The sequence below is a fragment of the Varanus komodoensis genome, unplaced genomic scaffold (genome assembly GCF_004798865.1).
Source record: "Varanus komodoensis strain SLA01 unplaced genomic scaffold, ASM479886v1 scaffold41, whole genome shotgun sequence".
Classification (NCBI taxonomy): Eukaryota; Metazoa; Chordata; class Lepidosauria; order Squamata; family Varanidae; genus Varanus; species Varanus komodoensis.
Window position 1 is genome coordinate 5315227 of NW_025335954.1, and position 12998 is coordinate 5328224.

At 45.1% G+C, this 12998-nt stretch overlaps 2 protein-coding genes across 3 annotated transcripts; one reads left to right on the forward strand and one right to left on the reverse strand.

Annotated features, from left to right (window-relative positions):
- Window positions 1-255: 255 nt before the first annotated feature.
- On the forward strand, window positions 256-4601 carry MFSD5 (major facilitator superfamily domain containing 5). Of its 2 annotated transcripts, none has more exons than XM_044443315.1 (2): window positions 256-393; window positions 2703-4601. In XM_044443315.1, exon 2 carries the CDS (start codon window positions 2752-2754, stop codon window positions 4108-4110), a length of 1359 nt encoding a protein of 452 aa, XP_044299250.1. In that variant the 5' UTR covers window positions 256-393; window positions 2703-2751; the 3' UTR covers window positions 4111-4601. The 2 variants fall into 2 exon arrangements, with proteins under 2 accessions (XP_044299250.1, XP_044299251.1); XM_044443316.1 differs by having other exon boundaries at window positions 378-439.
- A 5105-nt stretch (window positions 4602-9706) lies between these two features.
- LOC123029895 (pseudouridine-5'-phosphatase-like) lies at window positions 9707-10422 on the reverse strand. The gene has a single exon (XM_044443294.1). It carries the CDS (start codon window positions 10420-10422, stop codon window positions 9721-9723), a length of 702 nt encoding a protein of 233 aa, XP_044299229.1. The 3' UTR covers window positions 9707-9720.
- Between the last annotated feature and the right edge of the window lie 2576 nt (window positions 10423-12998).

The following is a 12998-nucleotide window of genomic DNA, read 5'->3' on the forward strand; positions in this document are numbered from 1 at the left end:
ATGCTTACTCGGAAGTAAGCCCCACTATTAAAGTCAAAGTGGTTATAACAAATTCTGCGGTGAAAGGGCCCTGACCTACAACTCCCATCAGGCCTAGGAAGCATACTTACGCTGAGGCACGATGGGAGTTGTAGGCTAAACGCATATTTCTGCTCAGTAGAGCCAGCCACGAATTGCGTCCCTGCCTCAGGGCGCCGGGCGTCGCCTCGAAAAGGCCTTTCGTAGCTGGTGGCTTTGCGTCATGTGACCAGCAGCATGGCGACTGCGGGCGCGCCGCTCCGGTCGCTGCGCTTGGCGAGTCTTTCCAGGCGGAAGCGGAAGGGAAAGTGAAGCGTTGCTGGTGCGGCGTAAGCACGCCTAGGGAAGACGGGGCTTGAGTGGACACCTGGGCAGGTTGGTAACGGGAGAGCGTGTGATGGCGGGAGCCTGCAGTGAGCAGGTGGGTCGCTCGAGGAAGCCTCGCGAAAGGATTGGGGGCGATCTAAATCAAGAGGAGAGGGCGGCATCTCTTGCTTAAATCTGAGCTCGTCCGGAATGCAGAGTCAGAAATTCCCTTGGGACTAGTCTGGGAAAGCCGGGGAGCTTGGCGGGGTGGGCTGTTATTTCTCAGAGTAGCAATCTACGCCAGCGCAGATGGCAATGGTATTCCTGGATTCAGTGTCTCATATGGACCGAGGGGGCACCCACCTGCGATGAGTGGTTTTAATAGAAGTACAAACAGTTGACAAAGGCAGGATATAAATATAAACAGGCTGTTCCTTTTAAAGTCACAATAAAAGAGGCCCTTATCTCCTCCACTTTATAACACACTTATGAGGGTTCCTGTTCTAAAACTGAGGAACTGATGTTGGAATATTATGTGCGCAGTGCCACCAAATGTATCAGCTTTCAGTGCTGCAATTATGTCCTAGCATTACTCGTTAATGGCTCATGAAGCTGAGGAAGAGTTCAGTGTAATTTGAAAAGTTGTTAACTGTTGTTGAACTGGTAACTGAAAATCAGGGTATCTCTTTGTCAGGAATACCTGATGATATTGGGATTAGTGATTGGTGCAGAGCAATGGGAATACATGAAGAAATGTTTTTAATCCCTTTCTGGAGTCTTGAGTTCAAAGTGGCTTTTCTAGTTTTCATTGTTTATATTTGTAAGGAATTAAGGTGGGGTATGGATTAGGGAAGGCTTTGATAGAGGTTTGCATGAGAGCTAGAGCTAAAGCTGAATGGCTGGCTGTAGCATTCAACTGCATGGAAGTGATAATTTAAGATTGCTGCAATAATATCACAGTGATAGTGTGAGGAGTTGTTAATGATTTCTCTCTCCTGGTTGTAAACTTAGGGGAAACATAAGGATAGGTTCTAAAAGGGTCTTTAGACATTATAACAGTCCAGCAAAACATTCCCTTTGTTGCCTCTTAGATTGGTGGTGGAAGAGAGATGGCTAGTTCAGCTGGTAGAGCTTGTTTTTTACTGCTCATGAGGGAGTCGTAGCAAACAGCATTAGGAAACTTGGAGCTGATAACCTCAAAATCAGGCAGCTTCATGCTTTCTTAACTTCTGGCAGAATGACTCCCTGTGATTTCTCTATCCTAGCTACTCCTTGTCTTTCTGGCTTTGCCAGAACCCCGTTGGGGCAAGGCAAATCTTGACTACAGCCATGGTCATTTTTTCCCTATACAACAGTTCTCTTTAACTAAACAATCAAGAAGCTTACTCCACATTTAAGTAGTCATGTTGCAGGCAGCATCTTTCTCTTCTGTACTGGATGACTTTATGGGCTCTTTCTGTCCATGTTTGGAATCTGTGAACTGGAGTGAAATTGGGATACCTGAACAATGTCAACTTTCTTGTAGGTGGGAAATCTCTACCCGGATGGTAGTAGGGAAGGGCGTTCAAAAAAAAAAGATTTGCTCCATATAACTTGAATGCCCTCCCTTGCTCTCCCCACCAAACCCTATCTTGAAACTTATAGCTAAACTCAATGCATTTCTGTCTCTGCATTTCACCCTTTGCTTTTCGATATCAACATACTCATTGTTCAAAAAATTCCAAGATGAAACAGTAGGACAATTAACTTGGGCACAGTAAACTAGCCTTTCTTATATATTCACAGAAGTAAATTAGCTGATAGTAGTAAACATAAGGATTGCTTTTCATGATAAGATCAAAAGTGCATCCAATCCAGCACTCTCTCTGCAAGAGAAATATGGGAGGCTTCTGTGCCCAGCATCTGAGGCCCAGAACTATATTGCTTTGAAGTGATATTTTACTTAGCGATTATGTCTAAATAATCGATTTGATTACCATCTAGTACAAACAGGAATATATGGAACATCAGTTGCATAAAAGAACAAGTTAGCTTCTTTCTTCTGTTCTGACTACCTGGACATGATTCTGTAGGCAAAAGGGTGATCTGAACTCTGTTATAAACATGTACTTAAGATATGCCCAATTTAATTACATTTCAAAAGTTGTGATGCCTTGTGAGCATGTGTGAAAACAAGCATGAATTAGGCTATGTGCATACAACTTACGGGGTTAAACCCTTTGAAAGCAGAAGAGCGCCACAGATAACTATATTGAACAGTAAGCCAGATTAAGATAAAAGGAAATTATTAACAAATAAAGGTTCTTTCCTCCTAACCTTTCTGCAGAGTCACCTGTAATAACTGTTTCCTCCATGTCACATATGTTGCTCTTTTTCAGGTGTGTTGGATATAGATCTTGGGAAATGCACATGATGATTTGAAGCACCATGCTGATTGCTGCCTATGTCGCTTTTGCTTTCCTTCTGGTGATATGCATTGGCCTGGAGTTCTCTGCCTGCCGCTCCAAACTCACTGGTAGGTCTTGCTCCAACCCAGCCTTCCTGCAGTTCCAGTTAGACTATTACCAGGTCTACTTCCTGGCTCTTGCAGCTGACTGGTTGCAAGGACCATACCTTTACAAACTGTACCAGCACTATCACTTTTTGGAGGGCCAAATCGCCATCATTTATGTCTGTGGCTTTGCATCAAGTGTGCTGTTTGGGCTGGTCTCCACTTCCTTGGTTGATCGACTGGGCCGTAAGAAATCCTGCATCCTCTTCTCCTTGACATACTCTATTTGTTGCCTGACAAAGCTCTCCTGGGATTATTTTGTGCTAATTGTTGGAAGGATATTAGGGGGGCTGTCCACCGCCCTACTGTTCTCAGCCTTTGAGACTTGGTACATCCATGAACATGTGGAGCACCATGACTTCCCAGCAGAGTGGATTCCTGCCACCTTCTCCAGGGCAGCCTTCTGGAACAGTGTTATTGCTGTTGCAGCTGGGGTTGCAGCTAATGTCTTTGCTGAATGGCTGGGCCTGGGCCCAGTTGCCCCCTTCATGGTCTCCATTCCCTTCCTCATGCTGGCTGGCATCTTGGCTATGAAGAACTGGGATGAGAACTATGGCAAGAAGAAAGCACTGTCTAGGACCTGTACAGATGGACTGAAGTGCCTCCTTTCTGACCGCCGGGTCCTGCTTTTGGGTACCATCCAGGCCTTGTTTGAAAGTGTAATCTACATCTTCATCTTCCTCTGGACCCCTGTCCTGGATCCGTATAACCCCCCCTTGGGCATTGTCTTCTCCAGTTTCATGGCTGCCAGCATGGTGGGTTCATCACTCTACCGCATTGCAACCTCCAAGAAGTATCACCTCCAGCCCATGCACATCCTTTCCCTCTCAGTTCTGATGGTGTTCTTCTCCCTCTTCATGCTGACTTTCTCTACCAATCCTGGGCAGGAGAACCCTTCAGAATCATTCTTAGCCTTCCTACTAATTGAGCTGTCTTGTGGGCTCTACTTCCCTTCAATGGGCTTTCTTCGGCAGAAAGTGATCCCTGAAAAGGACCAGGCAGGTGTGATGCACTGGTTCCGTGTCCCATTAAACCTGCTGGCCTGCCTTGGCCTGCTCATCCTCCATGACAGTGACTACAAGACGGGCACCAGGAATATGTTCACCATCTGCTCTGTCATGATGGTGATGGCCCTCTTGGCTGTTGTAAGCCTCTTCACTGTGGTCCGTAACAATGCAGAGCTCAGGTTGCCCAGCCAGCCAGGCCAAACTGAAGTCTCATCTCCTGAGCTCTAATCTCAATACATTAGGAATCCTTTCTGGAGAAAGATGTTCCAGAGCTAACCAGTTGTCTGTCAAATATCATAATGCTGGTACTGTATGTAGGCAGAGAAACCGCAAAGGGAGAACTGCTTCTCTGCTCAGGCATGAGCATCCCTTTCCACACGGGAGTTGGGGGAACATTCCTTTGCCCTTTCCAGTAAAGAACGGACCATATCAGACAGTTTGAATCAAGCCTAATTTTCTTTTCTGCACCTTGGAGTTTTTGACTGCTGAGGCATCTTGACTTCTGCTAATGAACCATGGGGTGGAGGGCTACTTACTACCACTTCGTCCTGGATCAATGGTGACAGGTAATGGGTTAAAAAGACATGGCCCTCCTTTTAGAAAGTGAGCAGTGAGGCTGATTGACTAAATTATCCATTATCAGTATTGAACTTGATCACAATGTCCGCCAAATTCTTTGTTGTCAGTCCTGCTTTTTTAAATAAAATTAAATAAAGCTATTTGCCTTGCTTGGTTTATTTTAGAGGTAATATCTGCCAGGTCCAGACAAATGTTTGATAGATTTGAAGCTGAAGTATTTTTACTTCCTTGATGCAGGAATCTGTCCTGGGCTGTGGTACTCTTTGCAGTAACACTGGGTATCTGTTTCACTCTGTGATAATGTATAAGAATGTTTCTTCCTTCTGAGTCCCAGCTTTCAGTTCTTTGAAAAAACAAAAGCAAAAAAGGAACCTTTCTTCCTGGACACATTTACTGAAACATATGAAAATAGGACGTGTTCAGTTTTGGTCATAAACCGCCTCTGAAAAGGGCAAGATAAAACTTCAAAGTGAAGGAGTTGAGACTAGAAAAGTTAGAGATGGACACAGTTTTTAGTAAAGGACATTGATACACTTCACCCTTTCACAACCTACTGCCCATCAGATATGTGGACTAAAACTCTCACTATTCTTCACCGAAGGGAGGCAGGTTTCCTCCTTCATCTCTTACTCTTGCCCCTGCACTGGGTAGTTGGAGACAGCTGCTCCGCATGGAAGGGAATGCCTTTTCCACAATGGCACCTGCTATAACAGTGATGGCAAACCTTTTAGAGACCGAGTGCCCAAACTTCAACCCAAAACCCACTTATTTATCACAAAGTGCCAACACTGCAATAAAACCTGAATACTGAATTCTTCACAAACAACTAAATATGATGCTGCAGATTCAGATATGCCAGGGGGACAGCACAACATTAAAAGAATCTTAGTCTCTTAATTAGAACATCTCTCTGCTAAATCTTAGATATTAAATTTCAATTTTTCATAAGAAAAAGCTAAAATCTTGTGTTAATAAAAATGAATGTATTAAAACACACAGCCAGTCCAAGCAAACACACACACACACACACACACACACACACACACACACACACACACACGGCAGCGCACTGACTGGCCTTGGGAAAGCTCGGATGAGTCGATGAGTCGTGGCTCGTGACATCATCACCTGGCGCTGCTACTCCTTTCCAACCATGCACATGACCCCTGTGCACGCTGTTATCTGATACTTGGCTGCTGGGGCGACTTGGCTTGCATGCAGACAGGGCTCTGCATGCCCACTGCAGCATACATGCCATAGGTTTGCCACCACTGTGCTATAATATGGGCATGCTTCATCTGAAAGCCAACTATTATTACATTTCTATACTGTTCATACCCAAGGCTTTCTGAGCAGTTCACAATATTTAAGTCGCCCATCCAGATTTCAACCAGAACCATCCCTGCTTAGCTTCCAAGATTAGGCAGAATCAGGTACTTCAGGCTGTATGGAAGCTGTATGAAAACTAAGCATGCATTCATCAGGACTCCTGTTATTATTCATAGACTAGTCTGTGTGCATGTGCATAATTGAGTAAGAGAGACCTAATTAGGTTTTATTTGCTTTTACTAACTTGTTGGGTAGAATGCTTATAATTTGCCTTAAATGAGCTTTCATTTAGCTTCCCCCTTCCTGGGTAGGGCACAGTTAACCATGCATACCACTGGATAAGAACAGAAGCAGCTGATGTGAAAGGGATGTTCTAACCATGAATTGTCCCTTCTTCCAGATCTCAGTTCCTCACACAATGCCTGCCAGTATCTTACTTTTTATAATCCTATCTGTAGTTCTTTCCCATCCTTGAGAAAATTTAAAAACATTCACTATTGTTCAGGATTGACTTTTGTCTGGCTAGGAGGCAACTTAGTAAACTTATGATTAGTCTCCTGTTATTAAAAAAGAAACTGGCTTTCATCCTCAGCTTATTGCTTTTGGTTTTGTTTTTTAACAAAGTCTCTCTGGGTCACTAGGTGGATACCACTAATTATGGCCTATATTTTACTAGGTTGTTGTGAAACGAGAAACTTGGTCATATTTGCTGTGCATGTGGTATTGCCCAAATCACCTGGATTTATGAGCAAACCCAGGAAAGATTACAGACTACAAAGGAGCTGTTGGAAGGCCAAGTTCCCCCTGCCTGGAATTGCTTGCACAGCAATCGAAACACATTCTGTTTTCTTTTGTACCGTTGCCTGTGTGTGGTCTGCTACTCTGTGTGACAATTGGTTGACAAGGTAGCCTTATAAATAAACCCTATAAACCCTAAAAGTTACTAGCCCACAATTCGCCTTATACCTGTGTGGCCTTGGTGGCATGCTGACAGTTAGTACCCTGCTCCTTACAAGTAGTTGATGGCTTCCTGCCGGGTTGCATGGAGCCAATTGGCAGGGAAAGCAATGATGCTGAAGCTGGTTACTAGTTCCAGTTCCTTATTGTATCAGCTGTTTCATAACCGAACATACTTTAGAAGACTTAAATTTAGTAAGTAGAATACATTTATATGCCTCATCCTCCTCCAAATAAGCTTTGGCATAGCCCATATATCTCCATGACTAGAGGACTGGCCCTATGGAAATCTACAATCATCTCTGATCAAAACAGTTGTTTTTGCACAATGCTTACTCATCTGTGATGATGAAGAAGACAAGTCCAAAGAAGGCACCTAGATTTTAATGGCATGCAGTTTAGTAGAGAGTGGAGATGAAGTGCATTCCTTCCATTGTGCAGACATTTACCACCAACCCTAGCTGAGCTGACAGAGGTGGTTTCAGCTGCAAAGTTGACATCACCTGGGCTGCTAGTCCTGGGGGATGTTGACATCCATGCTATTTGGAGCAACTCAGGATCTCATGAATTCCAGGACAACCATGAGGCTGTCCCAACGTGTTATTTGCTGAACACATGTAGGAGGACACAATCTAGATTTGGTTTTTTTCAGTCATGTGGGATAATAATGAACCAAAGGTAGGAGGCTTTGAATCAGTCCCCTTGTCGTGGTCATGTCCTGTTGAGACTTAGTGACCTTTCCCCTCTGCAGGGGAGAGATGGTGAACCCCTGGAGGTTGATGGATCTGGATAGTTTCCAGAGGGCTTTGGGGGATATTCCGGCTGATATGGCTGATGGTTCTGTCAAATCCCTGGTTGCTTTCTGGAATGCAGAGATGACCCGGGTGTATGACATGTTTTCTGATTGATACGACAATTCCCGTATTCAACACTACTGTATTAAGTCCCCTCTGCAGATCTCTCAAGGTCTTTTGACTTGGTTCCCATTGTTTCAACATCATCTACTCTGCTGCTGTGTATGTCACTCAGAACCTATAAAATACTCTGTATATGTTCTAAAAGCTTGTAGTGGGCTGTGTGAATCTCTACCTGGGAGCATGCTGTTGTTAGTTACTGCAAGAGACTGGGTTATCCCACCAATAAACCACTAAAGTTCAAGATAATTAAGTCTTCCCTGTGGATCCAAGAGCTCATTTCTCACAACTGGAATTCCAGGACTCTGCCATTAGCCAGGACATTTCTTTCTGAGCTTTGTTTATTTGCCTTCTGAAAGAATGAGTGTTGGAACAGAAAACTGGGGGTTTTAAATTATGATTTTATGTTTTGGAGCTTAGACCTACCTTAAGGTTTGGTGCAAATTACTTTTAAGTGTTACCATTTTCCACTTTCGGAAATGGGTGTTTTGGACTGGCCGCACTAACCATGACAGCTATTTAATAAATGGCCAATGACCCCTGTGGCAATCATTTTATGAGAGAACCACAGCGCTCTAAAAATTCCAGTGTGTGCAGCACCCCCCCCCCCAAATTGAGATTCCTACTTTAAACCAAAGTTTTTTTCATCCTAGTCTTTTCTGGGTTTTGTTTTTAAGGAAATTTACTAAATTACATGAGTCTGTGAGGGGAATGTAACATTGACACTCTACTGATGTTATGCTATATTTAATAGTTTGAAAGTACTTCATATTTATTAGTAATCTTACATCAACTCTGTAACAGGGTATTTTTAATATCCCTGTTTTAATTTTTTTATAGTTTGCTCAATTTCTCCTGAAGTGCACAAGGTCCATTTTCACTCTGTGCTTCTATGAAACCCTGGAGAGCCTCTGCCAGCCAGACAGTAGCAAGTTAGAAGGACTGTTTTCACAGAAGATAATTTCTGTTTGCATTGTAGTATTGCTTTGAAACACTTCTTTCTACACAAGACTACTCTAATGCATTTTGTTGCCTGAGGCAGAGCATTAAATGGCATTCCATCCCTACAACTCCAATGTGCATCATACCCAAAGCCATCTACTTACTTTTGTTATTTGAGGCTGAATGCTCCAAGTATCTCTCCTCTTAATTAACCGTTTGCTGCTGTTCACAGTGAGCCAAAATCCACAGCCTTGAATAGCTGCCTCAATCAACCTAATAGATCAGACTATTCCTCAGATGCTCTAAGCCTGTATTTCTATAAAAACATATGGTAGCTCTGCCCCTTAGCTATACAATGTATGGTGTCATTTGAAGCTAAATTTGCATCTTGTCTGGAGGACAAAAATGTCTATTACAATGAAATTTAGTGTGGTGTGGCAGCCAGTGTGTTGTTGGCCTGGGAACTTGGGCCAGTCATAGATTCTTAGAGTAATCTAGCTCACATGGTTGTTGTGAAGATAAAACAGAGTTGTGTCAGGCAGGATACAAGTATCTATAAAATAATAAAATTGTTGTAAACTGCCCAGAGAGCTATGTTTATTGAGCAATACAGAAATTAATTCAATAAACGGCAGACATGTTTTATGTAGTAATAGAAAGCCCATCATTGTGATGAGTGGAGTGTGTATGCGAGGGGAGAATGGATTATACAGTGCTGAGGCACCCTCTATGTTGAAAGGCTGCCTGCAAAGATGCTTGTTAATGCCTCACGGAATTGCTCTGAAGGAGTACCAAGTCATGCACTGCTACTTTTACTTTTCCCACTTGGTGTCCCCCAGATGTTTTGGGCAGCCCCACCCAGCATGATCAACACAAGGAATGCCTGGAACTGTAGTTCTAAAAATTTGAAGGGTGCTAGGTTGGAAAAGGTGGCTGTAGCAGGTGTGCCCTGTAGGTATGAATAAAAAGGAGTTATCCGGTAAGTTTAATTACACAATTGCAGCGTATAATTACCATAGGGATTATGAACCCTTTGAGTCAAAGTAACAACTCTGTGTTGTTGTTGTTGTTGTTGTTTTTCATCCAGTAAGGAAGGCCAAAGATAAGATGACCATTTTCAATCGAATTTGGGTAAGCCAAACATTTCTGGCTTGAAGTCATTCATCGACTGCAGCGTTAGGGTTGCTTGTTTAGTAAGTTCTTTCTTCAAGTTTTCATCAGGCACCATGATCACTTGCATCCCAGCCGCAAGGGCCGCAGAGACGCCGTGGGGTGCGTCTTCAAACACGAGGCACTTCCCTGGCGCCGCCGGAGGCTCAAACCTATTCGCACAGACCAAGAAAATATCGGGGGCCGGCTTGCCGTTTTTCACTTCGGGGTCATCTCCCGTGACAATATGATGAAAGAGCCCAAAGACGGGTTTGAGGTGGCCTGTTTTAATTTCGTAGTACTCTCGGACCGAGCTGGTGGCGACCGCAATGGGGACCTTGTGCCGATGGAGGTGGCGGAGGAGTCTTTCGACACCTGGCAGCAATGAGGAGGTCGAAAATAATTCTTTTTTCCTCGCTGTTGTTTCACGCAAGATTTCCTCGGCGCTTAAGGGGATGTCGAGGACCTTGCGCATGATCTCTACTGCCTCAGCTTCCCTCCTGCCCATAATTAAGGCCTTCTCTTCCCAAGTGAATTTCTTCCCAAAGCGGTTGCACAGCTCTTGGAACACAATCGTATAAAGAGCTTCGGTATTCAGGAGGGTGCCATCCATGTCAAAAATGACGTGAGTGACGGGTTGCAGTGGCTTGCTGCTGGAAGAGGCGGCCATCGCGCTGCTGCAGCAGCAAATGCAGCCGTCGAGCAGAATTGCTGCGCATACAGGACAAGGCAAGGCGGACAAGCCGGCTGCGCGTGCGCACTGCCGTTGCCCCGACGGCTTCTATGATTTCATCCAGCTCCGCGAACGCCACCTTCCCATTCTATTTGACGGCGAGGCTTAAAGGTGTCACCCACCATCAGGAAAAGGCTCCTCTCGCCAAAGCCTAAACGCGGCCTCTCCCTCTGGCCTTAAAGGGAAGCCATGTTAGTCCGTTGCAGCAAAAACAACCAAAGACGCCGCCTGGTGGCACTTTAAAAGACGACAGGATGGTCGCTGGAACTTAAAAGGCCCTGGTACCGTCCCGACTTGTTTAATTCTCAGCCAGCATGACCAAACCAGGCGAGTCCAGCACAGAAGGCTGTGTTGAGGAACCCGTACATCGTCTGCATTCATCCCGAATTCAAGTATCACTGGTTTTAAGCCGACTTTCACGTTGACCATACATTTCTGCACATGTCTACACGGAAGAAAGCCCTACTGAATTAATTGGGGCTTACTCCCAGGTAAATGTGCCTAAGAGTATTGCCTGAGTGTACACACTGCAGGACTTACATTTAAGGATTTCCTGCCTCACTATAGACTGGCTATTTTGATTAGGCACACTACCCTGGGAGCAGTGACACTAAAGTCAGTGCAGCTTACTCCTGAGTCTCAGGCAGCATGAATACACTTGCAAGGAATGAGGCCTGTTGACCAAACTGCCTGCGCAGTCTTTTCCCCTGTAAAATATCTCCTGGTTCCAGCAGCAGTGCATTCAAACCCACAATTCATAGGATTCACAAAAAGGAATGTAGTGTCTTCTGACACCTTACGGACTAGCAGATTTAAGCTGGCCTTGTGGACTAGAAACCAATTTATTAGGTGCGGAAGATTATTCCACTGATCAGAGGAAAACGGACTGCTCATGATAGCTGTACCATGCTCACAGCGTGGACCTATGCATATCTACTCAGAAGTGCTAAAACATTCAATGGAGCTTACCCTCGGAAAAGAGTGTCTATTTAATATCGGTGTGAGCTTAGGTGCTCTCCGGGGGATGGTGGACAGGAGAGCCTGGGTCGATGGGGTTATGATGGGTCGGACACGACTTCACGACTAACATAGTGTAACTCTTCCTTTTAAGACATGCCTTTGCAAGGCGCCTTACAATTAAAAATGTGGTTGTAGCCGCGCGCACACTCACGGGAAAGAAATATAAGAAAACCAGCGACAGAAAACGCTTGCATTTATTTTCAATTGCGTTGTCCCTAACCCTGAAACCTTCAGTCACTGGGCGACTGAAACGTACAATGGATAGATAGGGGACCAAGCATCCATACCCCCCAAACCCCTCTGCAAAACTTGGCAGAATAATATTTAAAAGGTCGGAAAAGACGGGAGCCCACCGAAGTTGCAGCCGGAACCTGCTATGCTATTAACAGCCACAAGACCCTCGTAATCTTCGCTGGAAAAGGACTTAGTAGAGCGCTACTTAGGAGCCTCCCAGCAAGCAACAGGATCGAGCAGAAGGGAAAAAAAGGCGGAGCTTCGCTGCGGCGCTGGTGATTGGCCGGGGGCGCCGATTTGAACGCGACGCGGGGCGCGATTCTGCCTGTGACGTTGCCTCCGGGAGTGGCCGCTTTAGGGAGCGTGGAGTCGGCTGGGGGAGCGGACCCACTGTTAGCGGGTAGGCTGGGTTGTGGGGGAGAAATTGGGGGTGGCTTTCGGGGGTAGCGGGTGGGATGCCCGGAGACTCAATGCAAGGTCGTGGGAGTAACGGTCGGTGATGCTGTTGTCAGTGCGTCGACACGACAAATTTGGATTTTTTGAGACTTCATTTCACGCTCCCCCCCCCAAAAAAAAAAAAAATCGAACAAGAAAACATGCAAAAGCTCCTCTTACCAGTAATTCTAAAAAGGGATCCCGGGGTTTAGTTATTGGGGAGGCTCCATACTTGTTAAACCGGTTTTAAATTATGAATTTAAAGATGATGAATTTCGAATCCCAGCCTTTTAGGGTGCGTTAAGGGGGACCCAGTGGATGCTTTTAAAGGGAGGAACTTGGCGACGGAGGAGTAGGGGTTGGGTTAAAAATGTCTGAGCTTGCATCCGCACGGGCGGTTACTTTACAGGCTGCATATTTAATTTTTTCTTTGTGTTCATTTTACTTCCAAGTGCAGCGTGAACAAATGTAGCATGTGAATCCATTTAGTTTATATAGCACCATCTGTATGGCAATTGGAAAGCATGCAGATGTGAGCAGATAGACAGGTATCACTTCGGTGGAAAGTAACAGCGTTCCGTGCTCAAAAGTGTTCACCCATGCCGGCCACATGTCCACGGAAGCGTTTCTCGAAGAACGCTGGCTCTTTGGCTTACAAACGGAGATGAGCACCGCTCCTGGAGTTGGGGACAACTAGCATCTTGTGTGGGGGAAACCTTTACCTGTATATATGGTACATCCAAAAGAATGAGAGGCAGGTCTCTTGCCCCAAGGCACCTGCAGTTTAAAAGGCAACGAAAGGGTAGCAAAGGGGGAAAGGGGTG